Here is a 15785-nt window from a genome sequence, read left to right as displayed (position 1 = left end):
CTACCTTAACGCTGGCTGCCACTTGGTGAGATCTGATTTCTGAGATACAGTACTTTATCCGTACCTTATCCGTACCTTAAATGAATACCTAAGGTAATAATGGAAGTATTATTGTACTTCGTACGACTGGTAGGGGATCCCAGAACAGGGTTGGTTTACGAATATGTACGTGTATTTCTAAGGTATGTACGTTATTCGTACGGGTGGGCTTGTCGGTTCCTTTCTACCGGAAAGCTCGAGGTCTTTGTGGTCTTTGGTGTGGACGGTGTATGGAGTACTTAAGCATACCTATCAAACGGCTAGTGTACTTTCTCAACCACGGTTTAGACACTTTTTCATAGAGTGGAGATTAGTAAGGTGGGGTGGGATAAGTCACTTTTTCCCTATCTTGTACCTCAAGGTACTCCATACAACCCCCTCTTCCGCTTTAGGACGCGCCCCTGAGGAAAGACCACCAGCGGAAGAATGTCACGGACCTACCTACCTAATAGCGAAGCGAATCAGACCAAGTTACCTCGCCAGTTACGACTCTCTAGGACGCCCAGGGCATGTTGGTTGGTCCGACTTCTCCTCCTCCTCCCGGGCCCTTCTCCTTCCTTTCCTCTATTGCCAAACTCGCGCAGAATTTGTCGTCTTTCCCTTTCTTCTCCAGGCTGCCTCGGTCGCCTTTACGAGTCCCATTCCTGCTATCTCCTTCGTCCAGAACCTGGGTTTACCTTTTATGGCGTCGGTTCAGTCATGATACCACTTTGAGTCCCTCTTTTGACGACATTTTTCCCCATTCGCATTCAACCGACGACGGCAATTCGACGCTCTCTATCTCTGTGCTCTCTTTCACTCACTACAGACGCAGCACTCCCACACACACGCACGCGCTCTACTCTCTCTTGCCTCCGCGCCCTTCTTTCTGACACCCCGCGGCCGCCTCACCCTTGAATTCGCGTCCGATTCTACCCTCACGAACTAATACAACCTCGAGTACTTCCGTACTTTCCTCCGAAGCACGACCCCATCCATCGCCACCGACCAGAATCTCCTCTGTCCCATCTACCATTTAATTCTCCATACGCCCTTTGACGTGTTTCACCTATTCTTTACCGGAAGCGTGAAGAATAAAGACTCAGTCACCGGCGCATCTGCACGCAGTTGTCTCAAGTCACCGAAAACGGGAAGGATTTTGCGGGGGTCGTCCCCTCCCAGTCAGGTTCCGGTGCAAAACGACATCACTGTGACGAAGACGGCTTCCCTGCCCGGCAGTGATTGCGTTGAAAAAGCGCATTGATTATTGTTACACGGGTTCTAGCTACTGCTCTGGCTTTCTGCGCTTTTGCATAGCGTAGCAGAACAAACACGGATGAGTGATCCTGTGGTGCGACGAGGCAGGGAGATTCTTGGATAGGGACGCCCGGGAGACAAACCGCGAGACATCTCCGGATTCGATTCGAGATTGGCGACAGACATCCCTGACCAGCGAACTGAACTGCCGTCCAAGTGAGCCGGACGAACCAGTCGGAGTAGAAGACCACCTCATTCGGGCGCTGCTGGGAGACAATGCCAACTACCGTCACCACCTTGGAAGCGAGACACACCCACGGCAGCACCGACCTGGCTTTCAGTTCACGAGACCCTCTACCGACCGTGCCGTTCTCTTCGTCGCTGCCAACTGGGGGAGGCGTAAGCGAGCCATCTTCATACGCCGATATTACTCCATCTGCCTCGTCCGTATCTTCTCGCTCCTCCGAACCGGAGCTTTACCATGCGCATCGGCAGAACCACAACTCGTCCAAGCTTCCTGCCTTTCGTTTCGCCGACCTACACAAGCAACAGGCGCTATCGCTGCCATCTCTGCATAATCACCCTCGACAACTACAGTTCCCCCCGTCCCCCATCTCACCCGAGTTGGGATCAATAGACCCCAGCGATCCTACCAGTGTCTCTGAGCTAGCATCATCAGAACCAAGTGGAAGCAGTGCATACGGTATGGTCAACCCGAACTCGCAGCAGCAGGAGCAGCAGCAGCCAGTGAGCGTTGACTCGCTGGAGTGTGTGCAGCGCTCCATGTCGGTCGCAGTGGGTCATGGTATTGCTCCTATTGGTGGTCCGGGCACTCGTGACAGCGCCTCAAGCCACACTTGCAACAACACCAGGTCCAGCCACTTTGCGGATGACATATTAGGTGATGGAAGCCCCGAAAACGAGGACACCTACCCGTCTGACCCACGCGAAAATAACGAGTCGATTCGCACCACGACTGCGACAACAAAAGCGGGAAGGCCGAGTCCACCCCGCCCAGCAACCACGACAACGCATCATCAACCCCCGCCGACGTCTCACCCTGATCATCTCCCGCATTCCTCACCCAATCCTCGATCACCTACTGGAAACCTTTCGGATCCTGACGATCGGACGGAACTGCCTCCACCGGCCCGCGAGAGCCCTCCATCTCGAGCATCGACCTCCGATACATCCTCCACGAGACCCACGCCTGCTGCCGAGTCGAAATTTGCGGCCGTCACCACCACACGACCTGCATCGTTTCCCGATTCGCCCGTTGTCGGTGTTTCCAGGTCACACGCGGCACACAAATCGCTCGACGGCGAGAGCCCCTCCACCGGCACCAAGCCTCAGTATAGACGGACCCCAGGAACGTTTGGCTCGCACCGTATTGAGGCGGTGCAAGCGACGCGGCTGTCTGCTGGCGAACACAAAACGAAGGAGTGGACTCAGGGCCAACGCGAGCTCATCCTGCCCAAGTCCCTGCAACACCAAAGCCCGACCGATGAAAGGCGCCAACCCGTCCGCTCAAGGCCGCCCCTCTCTTTCCGACCACCCGGAGCCAGTGTGCCAACGGGATCCGTCCGCGTGGCGCCAATCCGATCATTTCGCTCTTCTGGATCCCGCCGCAGCTCCAGTTTTGAGATGATTTCTCCCTCGATCCATGCCGGGGATTCCTCCGGCGACGATTACTCTTATGCCGATTTCAATCAGCGCGACCGCACGTTGCGAGCCCTCGAGGGCAGACCGGACGATGACGTCTCGCAGAGGAGTCCGCCAGACTCGGCAAAACGGGACACTTCCATGGATGGCGATGATACATCCGGCGACGTTTTTATGAAGATTGCTAGAGAGGAAGCCCCCCGACGACGAACGGACCGCGGTTTTGCTTCCCGTGGTTCTGCTGCGGACGATGCTCCTGCAATCGTAAGTGGAGCGTGTTTTCTCTTTCGTCCTTTTCTCTTCTTCCTTTCTCCCGCTCCCTCCGTCGTTCTTCTCGAACCCTGGACCATCCTTTTTCTCTTTTTGGTATGTTTCAAGTTGATTTAGCGCTTGTTATGACGACCGTGCCCACCCGGTCAATCATTTGTCTGTTTGCGCCCTTGGTTCCCGTCTCCCGATCATAAGTTTCCATCGCGACTCGGTCGCTCGTCGCTTGCTCCCAGTATTATTTTCTTCAAGCCATCAATCTCTCAGTCCCCCGCGACTTTTGCCGTTTGTTTTTACCTCATCTCATACTTTCTATCACTGCCTTGATGAAGCATCCTCTTGACTTCCCGTTATGCGTGGCCTGGAACTGACGCATGACCAGTCTCGGATCACCCAATCATCTCATCGCCGACCCCTCTCTGCAGCCGTGCCCTCCTCTCGCCAGCCCGCCTCCCCACCTCGCGTTACCCGTCGCCTATCGGATCAGCAAGAGGCGTCGCACGCACCATCTCGACCGGCTGAAGATGACGTTGCAAGTGAAATCGTGGTACGGGGCGCACCTTACCGTGGCTTGTTGAGAGAGAAGGCGGCTTCAAGTCATCCTGCTGAAGAGAGCCGCGTGTCAAGGGTGTCAACCACGGGCTACCGGGCATCTCCCATCACGCCCAGGTCTTTCACCCACCAGGATGCAACAACGGAAAATTCCTCTTATTCTCGGAGAAGAACTTCCGTAACAGAGAGCAGTGGCGGTTACCGCAGCTCTACTTACAAGCAGACTCACCTGCCCTACGGCCACTCCCGCACCTACAACTCGTCGCCTCTTGCGACTCGCACAGCGGAACCGCATCGTCAAGATCTGCACCATGACAATAACCATGGACTCGAAGGAACGGAGTCGACAGCGTCAACTACCGCGCCATCAACCGTGTGGGACGAGTTGGACGACTTGAAGTCACGAATCCATCGGCTGGAGCTGACGGGTAAGTTGCCTTCAACGTCAAGCGCTGCCATCCACAAAGTACTGGACGAGCGACCACCGACGGCCACAAACACGACCGTATCCACGTCACCCAAGCGCGTTTCGGGTCATGCCGCGACAGCGTACGGGGACGCGAGTAGCACCACGTCCTCGCAACGCGACTCGCAGCAACAACCAGTGCTGCAGTCTGCTGTAAATCGGAGTAAACTGCTGTTGAGCCCGGAGGTGTCCAAGGCACTCGAGACGGCAGCATCGGATGCGACTGCTTTGGTGGCCATGATGGGAACGGCGGGGCAGCCTGGGCCGATTTCGAGCGGGGCGAGCGCCATCGGTACGGGAGCTACGGTGACAGATCGGCAGCTACGGCGCCGGGCAGAGGCTATCTGCCGGAGCCTGACCGAACTTGCGCTAGCGCTCACCGAAGAGGCTGCGCCGTCGCAGACTCGAACAGTGACTGTCCAGGCTAACAACACGCCTCTGAGAGACGGTCCGACGACACCGACAATAACGAAGAATTTCCCTAGTGTCGTGACGCATCAGCGCAGGGACAGTTTGACCAACGAAAGCAGTGCGTCTGGACAGAATAGCATGCCTAGTCCGCGTGCGCTATCCAAGCTCGAGGAGAGAAGAAACTCGCTGCTAAATGCGAGCAACCTTCCCACGCTTCGTCTCGCGAGTACCGCGGGTTCTTCGGCAGTGGTGACAACGGCGGCGGCGGCGGAGCCACCGTCCACTGTTGCGCGAAAGTCGTCTTTACTCATTGGTCGCACACGACGAGCCGCAACCGAGGAGCCTGAGGAAGGACGTCGATCCTCGATGCTCCTCAGGACGCGGCGGGCCGGAACAGAGGAGCCGGAAGATGGTCGCAAGACGTCTCTGCTGCGCGAGCGACGAAATACCAACGAAGGGGACGAAGAGGAGCATCGGTTTCGCGCGCCATCCCGGGCGGGCACGGAATTAGCATCCTCTCGGGCCGTGTCCCACAGCTACATATCCCCGAGCTCGACGGAGACCATTACTCTCGCGTCTTCGGCGCTCCCTCGAAGAAGGGTGGGGTCGACAATGCTGAACTCGTCGCGGTTGGCCACACCCTCAACACCTTCCGCACTCGGTGGGCGGCGCTACCTGGAACGATCTACCGCCGACCGCGACACCAACAACAACGTCGCGGATAAACTACCAGAGGACCGGGGACAACGACAAGGCTCATTACTCACACGGACGGCAAGCCTGTTGCGCCGACCGAACCGCGAAAGCCACTCGACGAGCACGTCAGCCTCGGCACAAGCCGGTGGCTACAGATAACGATGGGGTCTTATGAACATCGACCACATACGGCATGACTGAAATGTATCAATAGCATTGTCTTTTCTTGCGTAGGGCGTCTATGATTTCGTTGTCATTGCCTGGCATGTTCTGTTTCGTATGCATATTTCTTTTCTTTTCGTTTCCTCTTTTTTTTTTTTTTTTTTTTTTGGACATTGTTACTGCCGATCTTTTGTTCTTCTTCCTTCGTTTTTCTTTTTCTTTCTTCTTCTAATGCTTCCTCATGGTCACCGCATTGCACTTGGACTTCCCACGACGAGCCATGACGGACGGACGGACGGCCTTGTGCTTATTCTCTTTATAGGGGCCATGGTCTCGGACTATAGTGCTCGGTGGCGGAATGTTTATATACCAATAGCCACATACCACGTGGAGAGACGAGATGTGAGTTGGGAGAGGCAGGGCCTGGAAGCTCGAGGGAGGAAGACGAAGATGACAGGGGAGTAGAGATAGGCTTTTGACATCATGTTGGGTCCCTTGAAGGAGAACATGGGGGTCGGTATGTTTCTTCAGGAAGCGATCAAGGTAGTAAACAAGAGAGACGGCGAGTTGGCTGGGAATGAAGACTTTTTGATGTTCTCGGAGGAAAACGGAAGCTTAGATCTCATTGGCTGGTCCGCTGTGATTCAGTGAAGCCACTCCTCCCAAAGACCCACCTTCCCAAACACAGTCTGGAGCGGTATCCGTACTGTGTACTTCGTACGGGAAGCCAGTACCAGCAATTGATGAAGGGAATTCAATCACTCGTCCGCAAGACTCCGTGCCTCGCTCTTATCTTTTTCCCTACCAGCTTCTTTTCACAGACACTTAGCTGTCGTTCATATCATCTCAGCCAGGGATAATATGTGATATATGCTGGCGCTGAGTCTCACAGTGCAAGCCTTGCGCAATATTTTCGCTATATCGAAGTCTGCTCCCGTCACCATCCGTCGAACATATCTTGCGCCGACGGGCAGATCAAGAAGAAGGAGAAGCACAGAAACACCTGAACCGACTCTTTCTTTAGTACCACAGCCAGCAGCAGTCGGCTTGATTATCTGCCAGAAAATATTGCAACTTGAGGGTTATACTGCTACGGCCACAGCTTTCGGTACCGCCATTCTTGCTGCAGCTTTCAGTACTACCACTTCGTTCTCATCAACAAGACACAGACGCAGACACAAGATGGCAAGCGATGATCTTCTCGTTCAAGACAGCGCTGCGGGCCTGGACCATCTGAAGCTGGAGGACCAACTAAGTATGGGGCGAAGTGGGAAGGGCGCTGGAGGACACCGAGGAGGACGTGGAGGGAAAGGGGGAAGCGGGAGGCCGCAAAATCGGAATGTCCTGGTATCCAAGGCGCTGTCACGTCTTTTACGGCATCAGGCGGATAACGCGGGGATCAAGCTGGACGCCGGGGGTTGGGCTCCTCTAGACAAGGTGGTGAGTGACTTGTCTCTTTCCTCCCGTCCCCCTAGCAGGCCCAAACGGAAGATAAAATTCGAAAAGGTCACGTAAGTTATGGACCGAAACACAAAGACTAAAGTAAAGACAAACGAACTACAGCTAGCTCACGGACCTATCCGCTCCCTGAAAGTCACGGTGGAAGACATCGTCAACGTCATCACCACGTCCGACAAGACGCGTTTTGCCATGAAGACCGCCAACCCCTCTGCATCGTCGCCTTCCTCTTCACCGGCGCCACCGAGCGAGGACTCTACGGCGACGTCGATGCGGATGCCCGACCCTTCCGCCGATCCTGCGGACTGGCTCATCCGCGCCAACCAAGGCCACAGCATCAAGACTGTCGACTCGGCGGCACTCCTCCGCCCCATCACGCTCGAGGAAGGGAACATCCCGCCCAGCGTCTTCCACGGGACCTACCTCGCCGTGTGGCCCGCCATCGAGGCCTCGGGCGGCCTGAAGCGCATGGGCCGCAACCACGTCCACTTCGCCACCGCGCTGCCCGAGGACGCGGCGCGGGAGGTCAGCGGCATGCGGAGGGACAGCGAGCTCCTGGTCTACGTTGACATCGAGGCGTCGCTCAGGGAAGGGGGGATTAGTTGGTGGATTAGTGAGAACGGGGTTGTCTTGACCGAGGGTGATGCGGAAGGGTTCGTCCCCTGTCGGTTTTTTAAGGAGGTGGTGCCTAGGGTGGCTGGTGTGCCTGTGTTGTGGCAGGACGGGGTTAAAGTTGGGGAGATCCCTGCCGGTGTGAAAGGCAGGGTGCCGCCGGGGTCTAGGGGAGGTGGACGGGGAGGAGGAGGTGGGAGAGGGAAAGGTCGGGGAAGGGGAAGGGCATGATGATACGGCGTGTCTAGAGATATATCCTGAGAGCCACACATTTCTGGACTGATACTGCGTATGGTGTTAGTGGACCGAGAAAATGATCCATCAAAAATTTATTATCTGGGAGAGAGAGTCACATCATATCTCCGGAAAAGAAAAAGAAAGAAAAAAAAATTAAAGAAAAAAAAATTAAAGAAAAAAAAAAGAGTTCATGATGTTATCTTGATTGAATTTTTTTTTTCTTTTTTTGCTCTCCTAATCTAGACACCCGCTTACTATCCCTTCTCTCGCCTCGGTCATACGCACATATGATTCATCGAGGAGAATCCAAATTGCACCCCTCTACGTGGAAGAAAAGACGGAGAGATGCCAAAATATGAAATAAAGTAGAATGGGAAAAGGAAAGAGAGATGAAACCCTGTTTAGTTCACCCCCACTTCCACTTCACGTCTTGTCTTCCCCCTCTGCAGCATCTCGCGCACAGTCTGGTCCTTCCGGAAACGCATGCTCTCCATCCAGTCTTTTATCAATTCAGCGCTCTTCTCCTTGGCCGCTTTCTTGGTATACACTTCGTCCACGGAGCCGAGATCAATGGGGAACATAGGGCTGTCGTGGAAGTCAACGCGGACACTCCAGAAGTCGGCCTTCTCGAGGACCCCGACGAATTGATACCGAGGAACGGGGAGGCGAAGAGCCTTGGCTAGGGCCGCCACTTCTGCCACAGCCGTCGACTGGTCTTCTTCTCGGCAATTGGGCGGGCTGGCGCCGGCCGTGCTGGTTGCGCCGCCGTTGCTGCTGCTGCTGCTGCTGCTGCTGCTGGCGATGTTGACCGGGGTCGCATGCCTCTTCTTTCCCAAAGCGAGTGATTGGGTAGCGTTGGCCTGGGCAGTCGAGGGGTTTGGTGACGGGGTCCGCAGACTAGGGGGCGACGCCGGCCTCTTGGACGGGGTCGTTGCCGGACTGAGAAGGGATGGCGGGCTGAGCGAGCCGCTGGAGGGCATCAAGTTGTTCTTGATGAGGTAGTCGCAGGCCCATTTTGCAGCATGTTGCTTAGCATCCTATTGTCGCCATCCTTAGCCACCACTCTAGTGAAAGGAAGGAGGAGAACAGTGGAGGCAAGAGGGATATGTTACTGACCTGCTTTTTCATGAAGACAGGGGCTTCGGTCTCATCCGACTCCATGCCATACCCGGGAGAAGGAAAAGAGCCCTCGATGTCAGGAACAGTGCAAAGACAACTCCAGGCAACGTCGAAGCCTTTGGCCTTGGGCAGGTGAACAGAACCGTAAGTGAATTCAAGACCCGCGGTGGATACGTATTTGGTCTGGGCATAGTCTTGTTGAGCGCGTTAGTCTGGGTATTTTCTGGTGATCCTGAATACAAATCGAAAAAGAAGTCTTCATCGACCATATATATATATATATATATATATATATTGACCATAGAAAAGAATAAAGAAAAGGGGACAAACGATTGAGAAGACCCAACCAATTGGTCTTGTCCGACACGGCATCTTCTATGCGAGGGCGTGGCGGCGGGATAAGAATCTTGATAGCTTCTTGTTCCGACTCGGAGAGGGGCGCTGGGTAGCCGTGCTGCTGTTCGTAGGCCTCCTTTGCTGCAATGTAGGCTTTGAGCCTGGCCCAATCGACTTGCTCAGACCGAACTGCCATTGTAGCTTCGTGTATTTGCAGTGTTCTGAGAGGCTTTTTTAAATGTGATAGATGAACAAGATGGGATAGGCAGTAAGAGTAGCGAAGGGGAGCAAACGAAAGGAGAAGTGGTGAAATAATATGCGTGCGCAATGTGAGAGGATGGATTTGGAGTTCAATCAGTTATTAGCAGCTCTCTGGGCAAGTCACTATTTATCTCCCTCTGAATGGTCGGAGATTTCCCCTTTGCCCTTAAACGACGTGTAGGGGGAGGCAGTGCGGAGCTTAGGAAGCCTGATTACACTGCCATCTTGAGCCATAAGGCAACCAGTCTATCAGGTCCAGACTCCTGACCCGCGGCACTGTGATATATGTTGGTTGTTGGAGATCATTGCTCATGGCCTCATGTTCAGGTCGGCTGTAAAAGAAACCGAGGCGAACGTTTCATGACCTGTTGAGATGTTGTGCGTACAATGTAGTAGCTAGGTACTCCGTACTGTCTGCTTTTAAGCGCTGCGCCCCACCACAAGGCACCCATCGTTGAGCCTAGAACGGTCCGCCTATTATTATCGTTTGAGCCTTCCTCTTAATATCTCAACAACCCGACGGTTTCCACATTCTTACACTGTGCTCCTTCAGCCCACCCACCGTTTCCCGAGGAGCAGCGGAATAATCTGACCAACCAGAGTTCTCTCTATTACTAATGTACCCATAATACTGGCCCCACGTATCAGGTACTTCGAGCAGAAGAAGAGTACAGCTACCCTAAGGTACCTTACCTAAGGTAGTGAGCAAAACGCCCAAAGCAATCTCCACGTTATATTCATGTAAAGTGCTTTGATTCTTTTATGAGGCTACTGTACCCAGGTACTTCATATGACGCTTCCTTCTCTGCCAATCCATGATCATCAATGCCTTCCCAGTTATCTCAGAAACCCAGTATTCTCTGGAGCTCAGAAGCTCAATGATTGGACTTTAAACTTCTTTAATTCACGTCTGGAGTGTATAGTTTGCCTAGGCCTCGGGCTAGTTTGTATAGGCCTCGAAAATGACCCACTTTAGAGTTTGTATAGGCCTCGGCTAGCATATGCTTAGCATATGCTAGCTATAGAGCTACCCGAATTTATATATAGTATATTTATATAGTTAGAAAACAGCGAGCTACTATACGTATAATAGTACTATAGTACTATAAGACTATTAGCTATAGAATAATAGAATACTATTAGCTATTTAAACTATAGTGGGTCTAGGTATAACTTATAGCCTACTTTACCTAATTAGATTCTACCCTTACGCTATAGGTAAAAATTGTTCCTTTCTATAATAACTTTATTTATAGGTAAGCTAGTTACCCTAGCTATTCTGTTTTTACTAGTATATACCCTGCTTATATTATTTATTAGATTCTATCTCGAGAACTGATAATCGTTAGTTTCTTTTTTCGATATTTCTATAAATAAGTTATCCTCGAGCTATATACTATATATATACTAACTATATACTTCTAAAAAGATCACTAAGTTAACCGCCGTAGCCGCCGTAACCGCCGAAACCAATAATAAGTTCGAATAACCCTAGTATATAATAGGTATATACTGATTATATACAGATAGCCGCTAATATAGATACCTTTACTGGTAATGGGGTTAATAACGCGATGAATCCGTCGTAGGACTAGAGTACCACTATAGTAAGCATATACAGGGTATATGCCTAGGACTTAACTAATATAATAGGACCGATTCCTAATAATAATACTAGCTGGGTCCCGGATACGCTTAAGGGCTTTAAAGGCGGCGGTAAGTTATATAGGTATACTATATACGTCGTATATACTTATATAGTTTAGCTTATCCTAATATTAGCTAGGAAGAAATCGATAGTTCTAGTAAGTCGTCGATTAGGTATATACCTTATATATACTAACACTTATCTTAGCCCCTTACAGTATAGTTAAGATATTAAAGGTTAATACTGGCGTGTGAGTGACTCTGTATATGCCTAATATATACTAAGTACTAACTTATAATAGGTATGATATTATTATTAACGGTAATACTATAATATATAGAAAGAGTTTTAAGGATTAACCCGCTATAAGTATACCTATAGTATATACTACGTATATACCTAATATATCTTTTAGTTTTATCGTTATATTCGTAATTACTACCCTAAAGCACTACGGGGTACGACTTAAACTAATATTAGCCAGGCCGAGTAGGTTACTAGTATAAAGTAAGTGATTAACCCCGTATAACCTATATATATACGAAGTATATATAGCGCTAATATTCTTAGCGTAATTAAACTCTAGGTTTAGTCTAAAGGATAGCGGAATACCGAGTATACTTTTAAGCCAGGGTAAGCGATCCTATACCTTATATACGCTACGTATATACTAATATAATAGAGTCGTGGTCCTGTTAATAGCTTTATAGATAAATATACCGATCGCTTTAAGGAGTTGGCGTAAGTGACCTATATCCTTAGTATAGGTATCGTATATGCTAATATTATATAGGGCTAAATATCCCGAATTCCGAGAGAAGTTTAGTAATCGTTTCTATCGCGAGGTTAGTGACTTTTCCTCTCTAGTATATACCCCGGATATACTCTCTTACCCTATATAGCCTTACTATTTTCCTATTTTCCTATTTTCCTCCTATATATATCTAGTATATACCCCGTATATACTCCCTTACCCTATATAGCCTTGCTATTTTCCTATTTTCCTATTTTCCTCCTATATATATTTAGTATATACCCCGTATATACTCCCTTACCCTATATAGCCTTATTATTTTCCTTTTTCTTTTTCCCTGTTTCTTTAGTGGTATATACGCCGTATATACCGTTATTATATCCCTGCTATTAACTCCCTATAAGTAAGCGGTTTCGGGTAATTCTAAAGCCACGGTGCCTCTAGAAATAGCGTATATGCTTAGTATATACGATATTCGGTTCGAATCTATAGTCCTACCTAGGACTAAACCCCCCCCGCCCCCGAGTCTAATTTAGTTTACGAGCGAGCGTCGAATTTAATATTTTAAACCCCGTGTATACTAAGTATATACGGAGAGCCCCCCTTATTAGATCTCTCCGATATCCCCGACGATATACCCGACGCCCTAGATACGACTAAGTATATACCTGGTATATGCGATAACCTCGATAACGCGACGCCCCTTAATCCTCCGCTTTTAGCAGTTCTAAGCCCTGTCCTAGGCCCTCCGAAAGCTAAAAGACCCCGTAAAAAGGTGTCTTTTTCGATACTAAAGCCACGGCGCTCTGCTCGCTAGAAGCTTAGTAAGCGATGAAATATAGTGCTATTCTAGCCTATGTATATACGTCGTATATACTATCGACTTTACTAACGTAGCTTTCTAGGTTATACCTTCTTCTACTACCTCTAAACGATCTATAACTCCCCCTAAGCCTTATATATACGATGTATATACTAACCAGCCTAGTATAATATCGACGATATCGAGTAGTAGCTAACGCCTAATAAGCGAGTAAGTAAGTTACCTATATCTACTCGGTATATACCCTGTATATACCTAAATTTACTAATACTTCCTAGAAACCGCGGCTAAGAAGACTAAGAGGCCCGCCACTAAAAAGGTTAGTAAGGCCCGCTGCTTAGCCTACCCGTTATTCTAATAGTAAGTAGTTACCCTTATATATACTACGTATATACGCCGTATTTATATAACTTATACTAATTATAGATAGGGAATAAGAATCTTACGCCTATTTTGGTTCCCGTAGATACCGATAATAAGGCTAAGACGGGCGTTTAATTTTTTTCACTATATGTATAGCTAATACTTCAACACCGTATATACTTCGTATATACGTTACTCTATATAAATAACGATTATGATTACTATTCCTGCTCTTCCTCTCTTTTAAGCTCCCGTATCTGCCTCTTTAGTTCCTATACCTCCTTCTTATTCTATAGTTCCTATAAGCGGAGTTCTAGCTTATACCTATACTTGGTATATACTACCCCTATACGCTCTACACGCGTAGTGTGATTTTACTTCCGTATTCTAGCTGCTCTTATAGATAGTAATACGAGTGTTAAGCTACGCCGTTATTTAATACCTTATATAGGGCTAGGGGCTTACTTTTATTAGCGGCGCTAGGAATAGTCTAGGGGAGTATCGGGCTCGGGCGTCTTATTTAGTACCTCGTGTGTGTGGTGTATATACATAGTCGATATATCACGCTGGTTATATAGTAGCCTACGTACTAGTCGTAGGTTAAAGCTTAAAAAGCTATTATCCGAATCTCCCCTAGTATCGCTCTTAGGCAGATTACGGCCCGATTTATCCGTGGTATTATTTAAGTTATACTCGCTACCCGAATCTAAGGGAATACTAATAGCGTTATCCTAACTTATTATCAAGAAGGAGATATAGGTCTACCCCGAAGGGATAAGGACCAGAGGGTAATAGGGAGTGATAGATAAGGATCGTAGTCTTATATAAGGGGAGGCTAACTACAGGTTAAGTGGTGGTTAATAGGAAGAGTATCTTAAAGGTAGGTGGTAGTGTAGAGGAGAGATAATCGCTGACCCCTTCCTTCTAGAATAGTCTAGCTCCCCGTCTTATATAATAAATATCCATTTATTAGTTAGCCGGTAGTCTACTACGTAGTCCACTACTATATCCTAGTACCTCCTAAGTCTTCCTTATATCCTATACCTAATAGACTACCCCTTCCTGGAATAAGGCCTGTCCTTAGGCTATAACTAGTTACGGAGTATCCGTAGGGTGGGTAGTGATTATCGGGTGAGGCGAGTAGGTTAATAGTACTATCGGTGATATATAGATCGGAGCTTAAAGAAAATAAAGCCGTAGATAATCCACCGTTAAGTAACGGTGGAGCTAAAGGCTTAAAATATATTCTAACCTTAAATAGTAGTACTAGAGGATATTTTTAGGAGAAGAGAATAAAGAGAAAATTCCTGTTACGACGGCTTCCGGTCCTCTATAGTATAGCAGACGATAGGGGACTGGCGTCGAGGTTTTAGTTCAAGATAAGAAGAGGATGTTAACTAAAGAGCAGTAACTGTTGTTCGTAGTGTCTGGTCGTAGTTGCGTCGTAAAGACTAGGCGTCTTCTTCATAAGGTAGAGTCAGGCGTAGACTAATAGTCCAGGTGAAGACTTAGATTGATCGATGTCTTATTCTCTAATAGAAGTAAGACCTAGGATACTCTGGTTTATATATCTACGGGATTATAGGTGCCCTGGTAATCTCCTGGTTCGGGATTATGCCGGATCACTTCCCAGACTAAGTGACCCCTGGTAATCCTAGTAATCCCCCTATGCTAATAGGTTCCCTATACGGGTGCATACTATACCGGCCACCCATCGCGTGACTTAGCACGTGATATTACCCTAAGCTATCTTCTAGTTATCTCCTGGTTCGCCGACCGCCCTAGTACGTTATATACTAGTATGCCCTTAGTGTATATTAGGTTTGCTGGCCATAATATTACCTTCCCTCTTCTAAGCGCTATCCTAGCGGTCGTATAAATAGGTCGCCTACCCCGGGTTTATAACCCCCTGGGTTTTCTTCTTTTCTCTCACGGCTAACTATTATATCCGGTCGTATACAGAAGTCGTAGCTTTCCTGTAAAACGTAGTACCGAATTAAGTTATCGCGTACTATCGAGCTTTCTAGAGTAGAAGTTATGCCTTATTCCTTTTACGAGTCGAAAGGCTTCCGGTGCCTTATAATCGAGAGTATCTCTCGTTATAAGGAATATATTCGTCGTGGTCGCTCGTGCGATAGTTTAGGTGTCCCTCTATCTTCTCGTGGGTGTCTTCCTGTTCTCCGCGAGCCGCTCCTCCTCGCTAACCGTTTTCTCTAGTAACACGTATTAATAAGGAAATAGAGCGTCTTAAAACGGAGGAGGAGGTGACCGAGGCTTCCTTTCTGTCTGCTTATCGCGCGCTAGAGAAGGTATAGAAAGAAGCTTCTGAGTCTTTGGCCTGTCTAGCCCGAATCCGTCGTTAGAGGGAGTCCCTTCGTTCTAAGGGTGTGACTATAGTGGCCCGTGGCCTTGAGTCCCTTAACGCCCTAGAGGCGGCGGACCGCGAGGAGTCCGAAGCGGTGGTTAACGTATAAGCGGCGGGTGCGGTTGATACGATTAACTAGAATCTGATCCTATCGTAGGATATAGGTGATTTCTCGGATATTAATTTTGTGTAGACTACGGCGTCCGGTTCTGGGTTCTGATAGAGTTCTGTCGGTATTGCTTTAGGAGTTGTTTGTAATGAATTAGGTTAGTTCTGGGTTCCTATGTATTATCGCCGTGATCGTAGTTTTTCTATTTT

At 49.1% G+C, this 15785-nt stretch overlaps 3 protein-coding genes across 3 annotated transcripts; 2 read left to right on the top strand and 1 right to left on the bottom strand.

Annotated features, from left to right (window-relative positions):
- Positions 1-1551: 1551 nt before the first annotated feature.
- On the top strand, positions 1552-5488 carry SODALDRAFT_352639 (hypothetical protein; the record flags this gene model as incomplete). The annotated part of the gene is made up of 4 exons (XM_028613602.1): positions 1552-1674; positions 1873-3201; positions 3587-4184; positions 4224-5488. 4 exons carry the CDS (start codon positions 1552-1554, stop codon positions 5486-5488), a joined length of 3315 nt encoding a protein of 1104 aa, XP_028463533.1.
- A 1260-nt stretch (positions 5489-6748) lies between these two features.
- Positions 6749-7792, top strand: SODALDRAFT_283088 (hypothetical protein; the record flags this gene model as incomplete). Its single annotated transcript, XM_028608384.1, has 2 exons — positions 6749-6931; positions 7055-7792. The coding sequence occupies 2 exons, from the start codon at positions 6749-6751 to the stop codon at positions 7790-7792; spliced, it is 921 nt and encodes a 306-aa protein (XP_028463532.1).
- A 91-nt stretch (positions 7793-7883) lies between these two features.
- SODALDRAFT_328110 (hypothetical protein) lies at positions 7884-9874 on the bottom strand. The gene is made up of 3 exons (XM_028610600.1): positions 9248-9874; positions 8915-9111; positions 7884-8835 (listed from the first exon to the last, which is right to left on the bottom strand). The coding sequence occupies exons 1-3, from the start codon at positions 9447-9449 to the stop codon at positions 8200-8202; spliced, it is 1035 nt and encodes a 344-aa protein (XP_028463531.1). The 5' UTR covers positions 9450-9874; the 3' UTR covers positions 7884-8199.
- Between the last annotated feature and the right edge of the window lie 5911 nt (positions 9875-15785).

The sequence above is a fragment of the Sodiomyces alkalinus genome (genome assembly GCF_003711515.1).
Source record: "Sodiomyces alkalinus F11 unplaced genomic scaffold SODALscaffold_10, whole genome shotgun sequence".
NCBI classification, from domain to species: Eukaryota; Fungi; Ascomycota; class Sordariomycetes; order Glomerellales; family Plectosphaerellaceae; genus Sodiomyces; species Sodiomyces alkalinus.
Note: the sequence above shows the minus strand (reverse complement) of the source record. Positions and strands in the feature narration are given on the sequence as shown.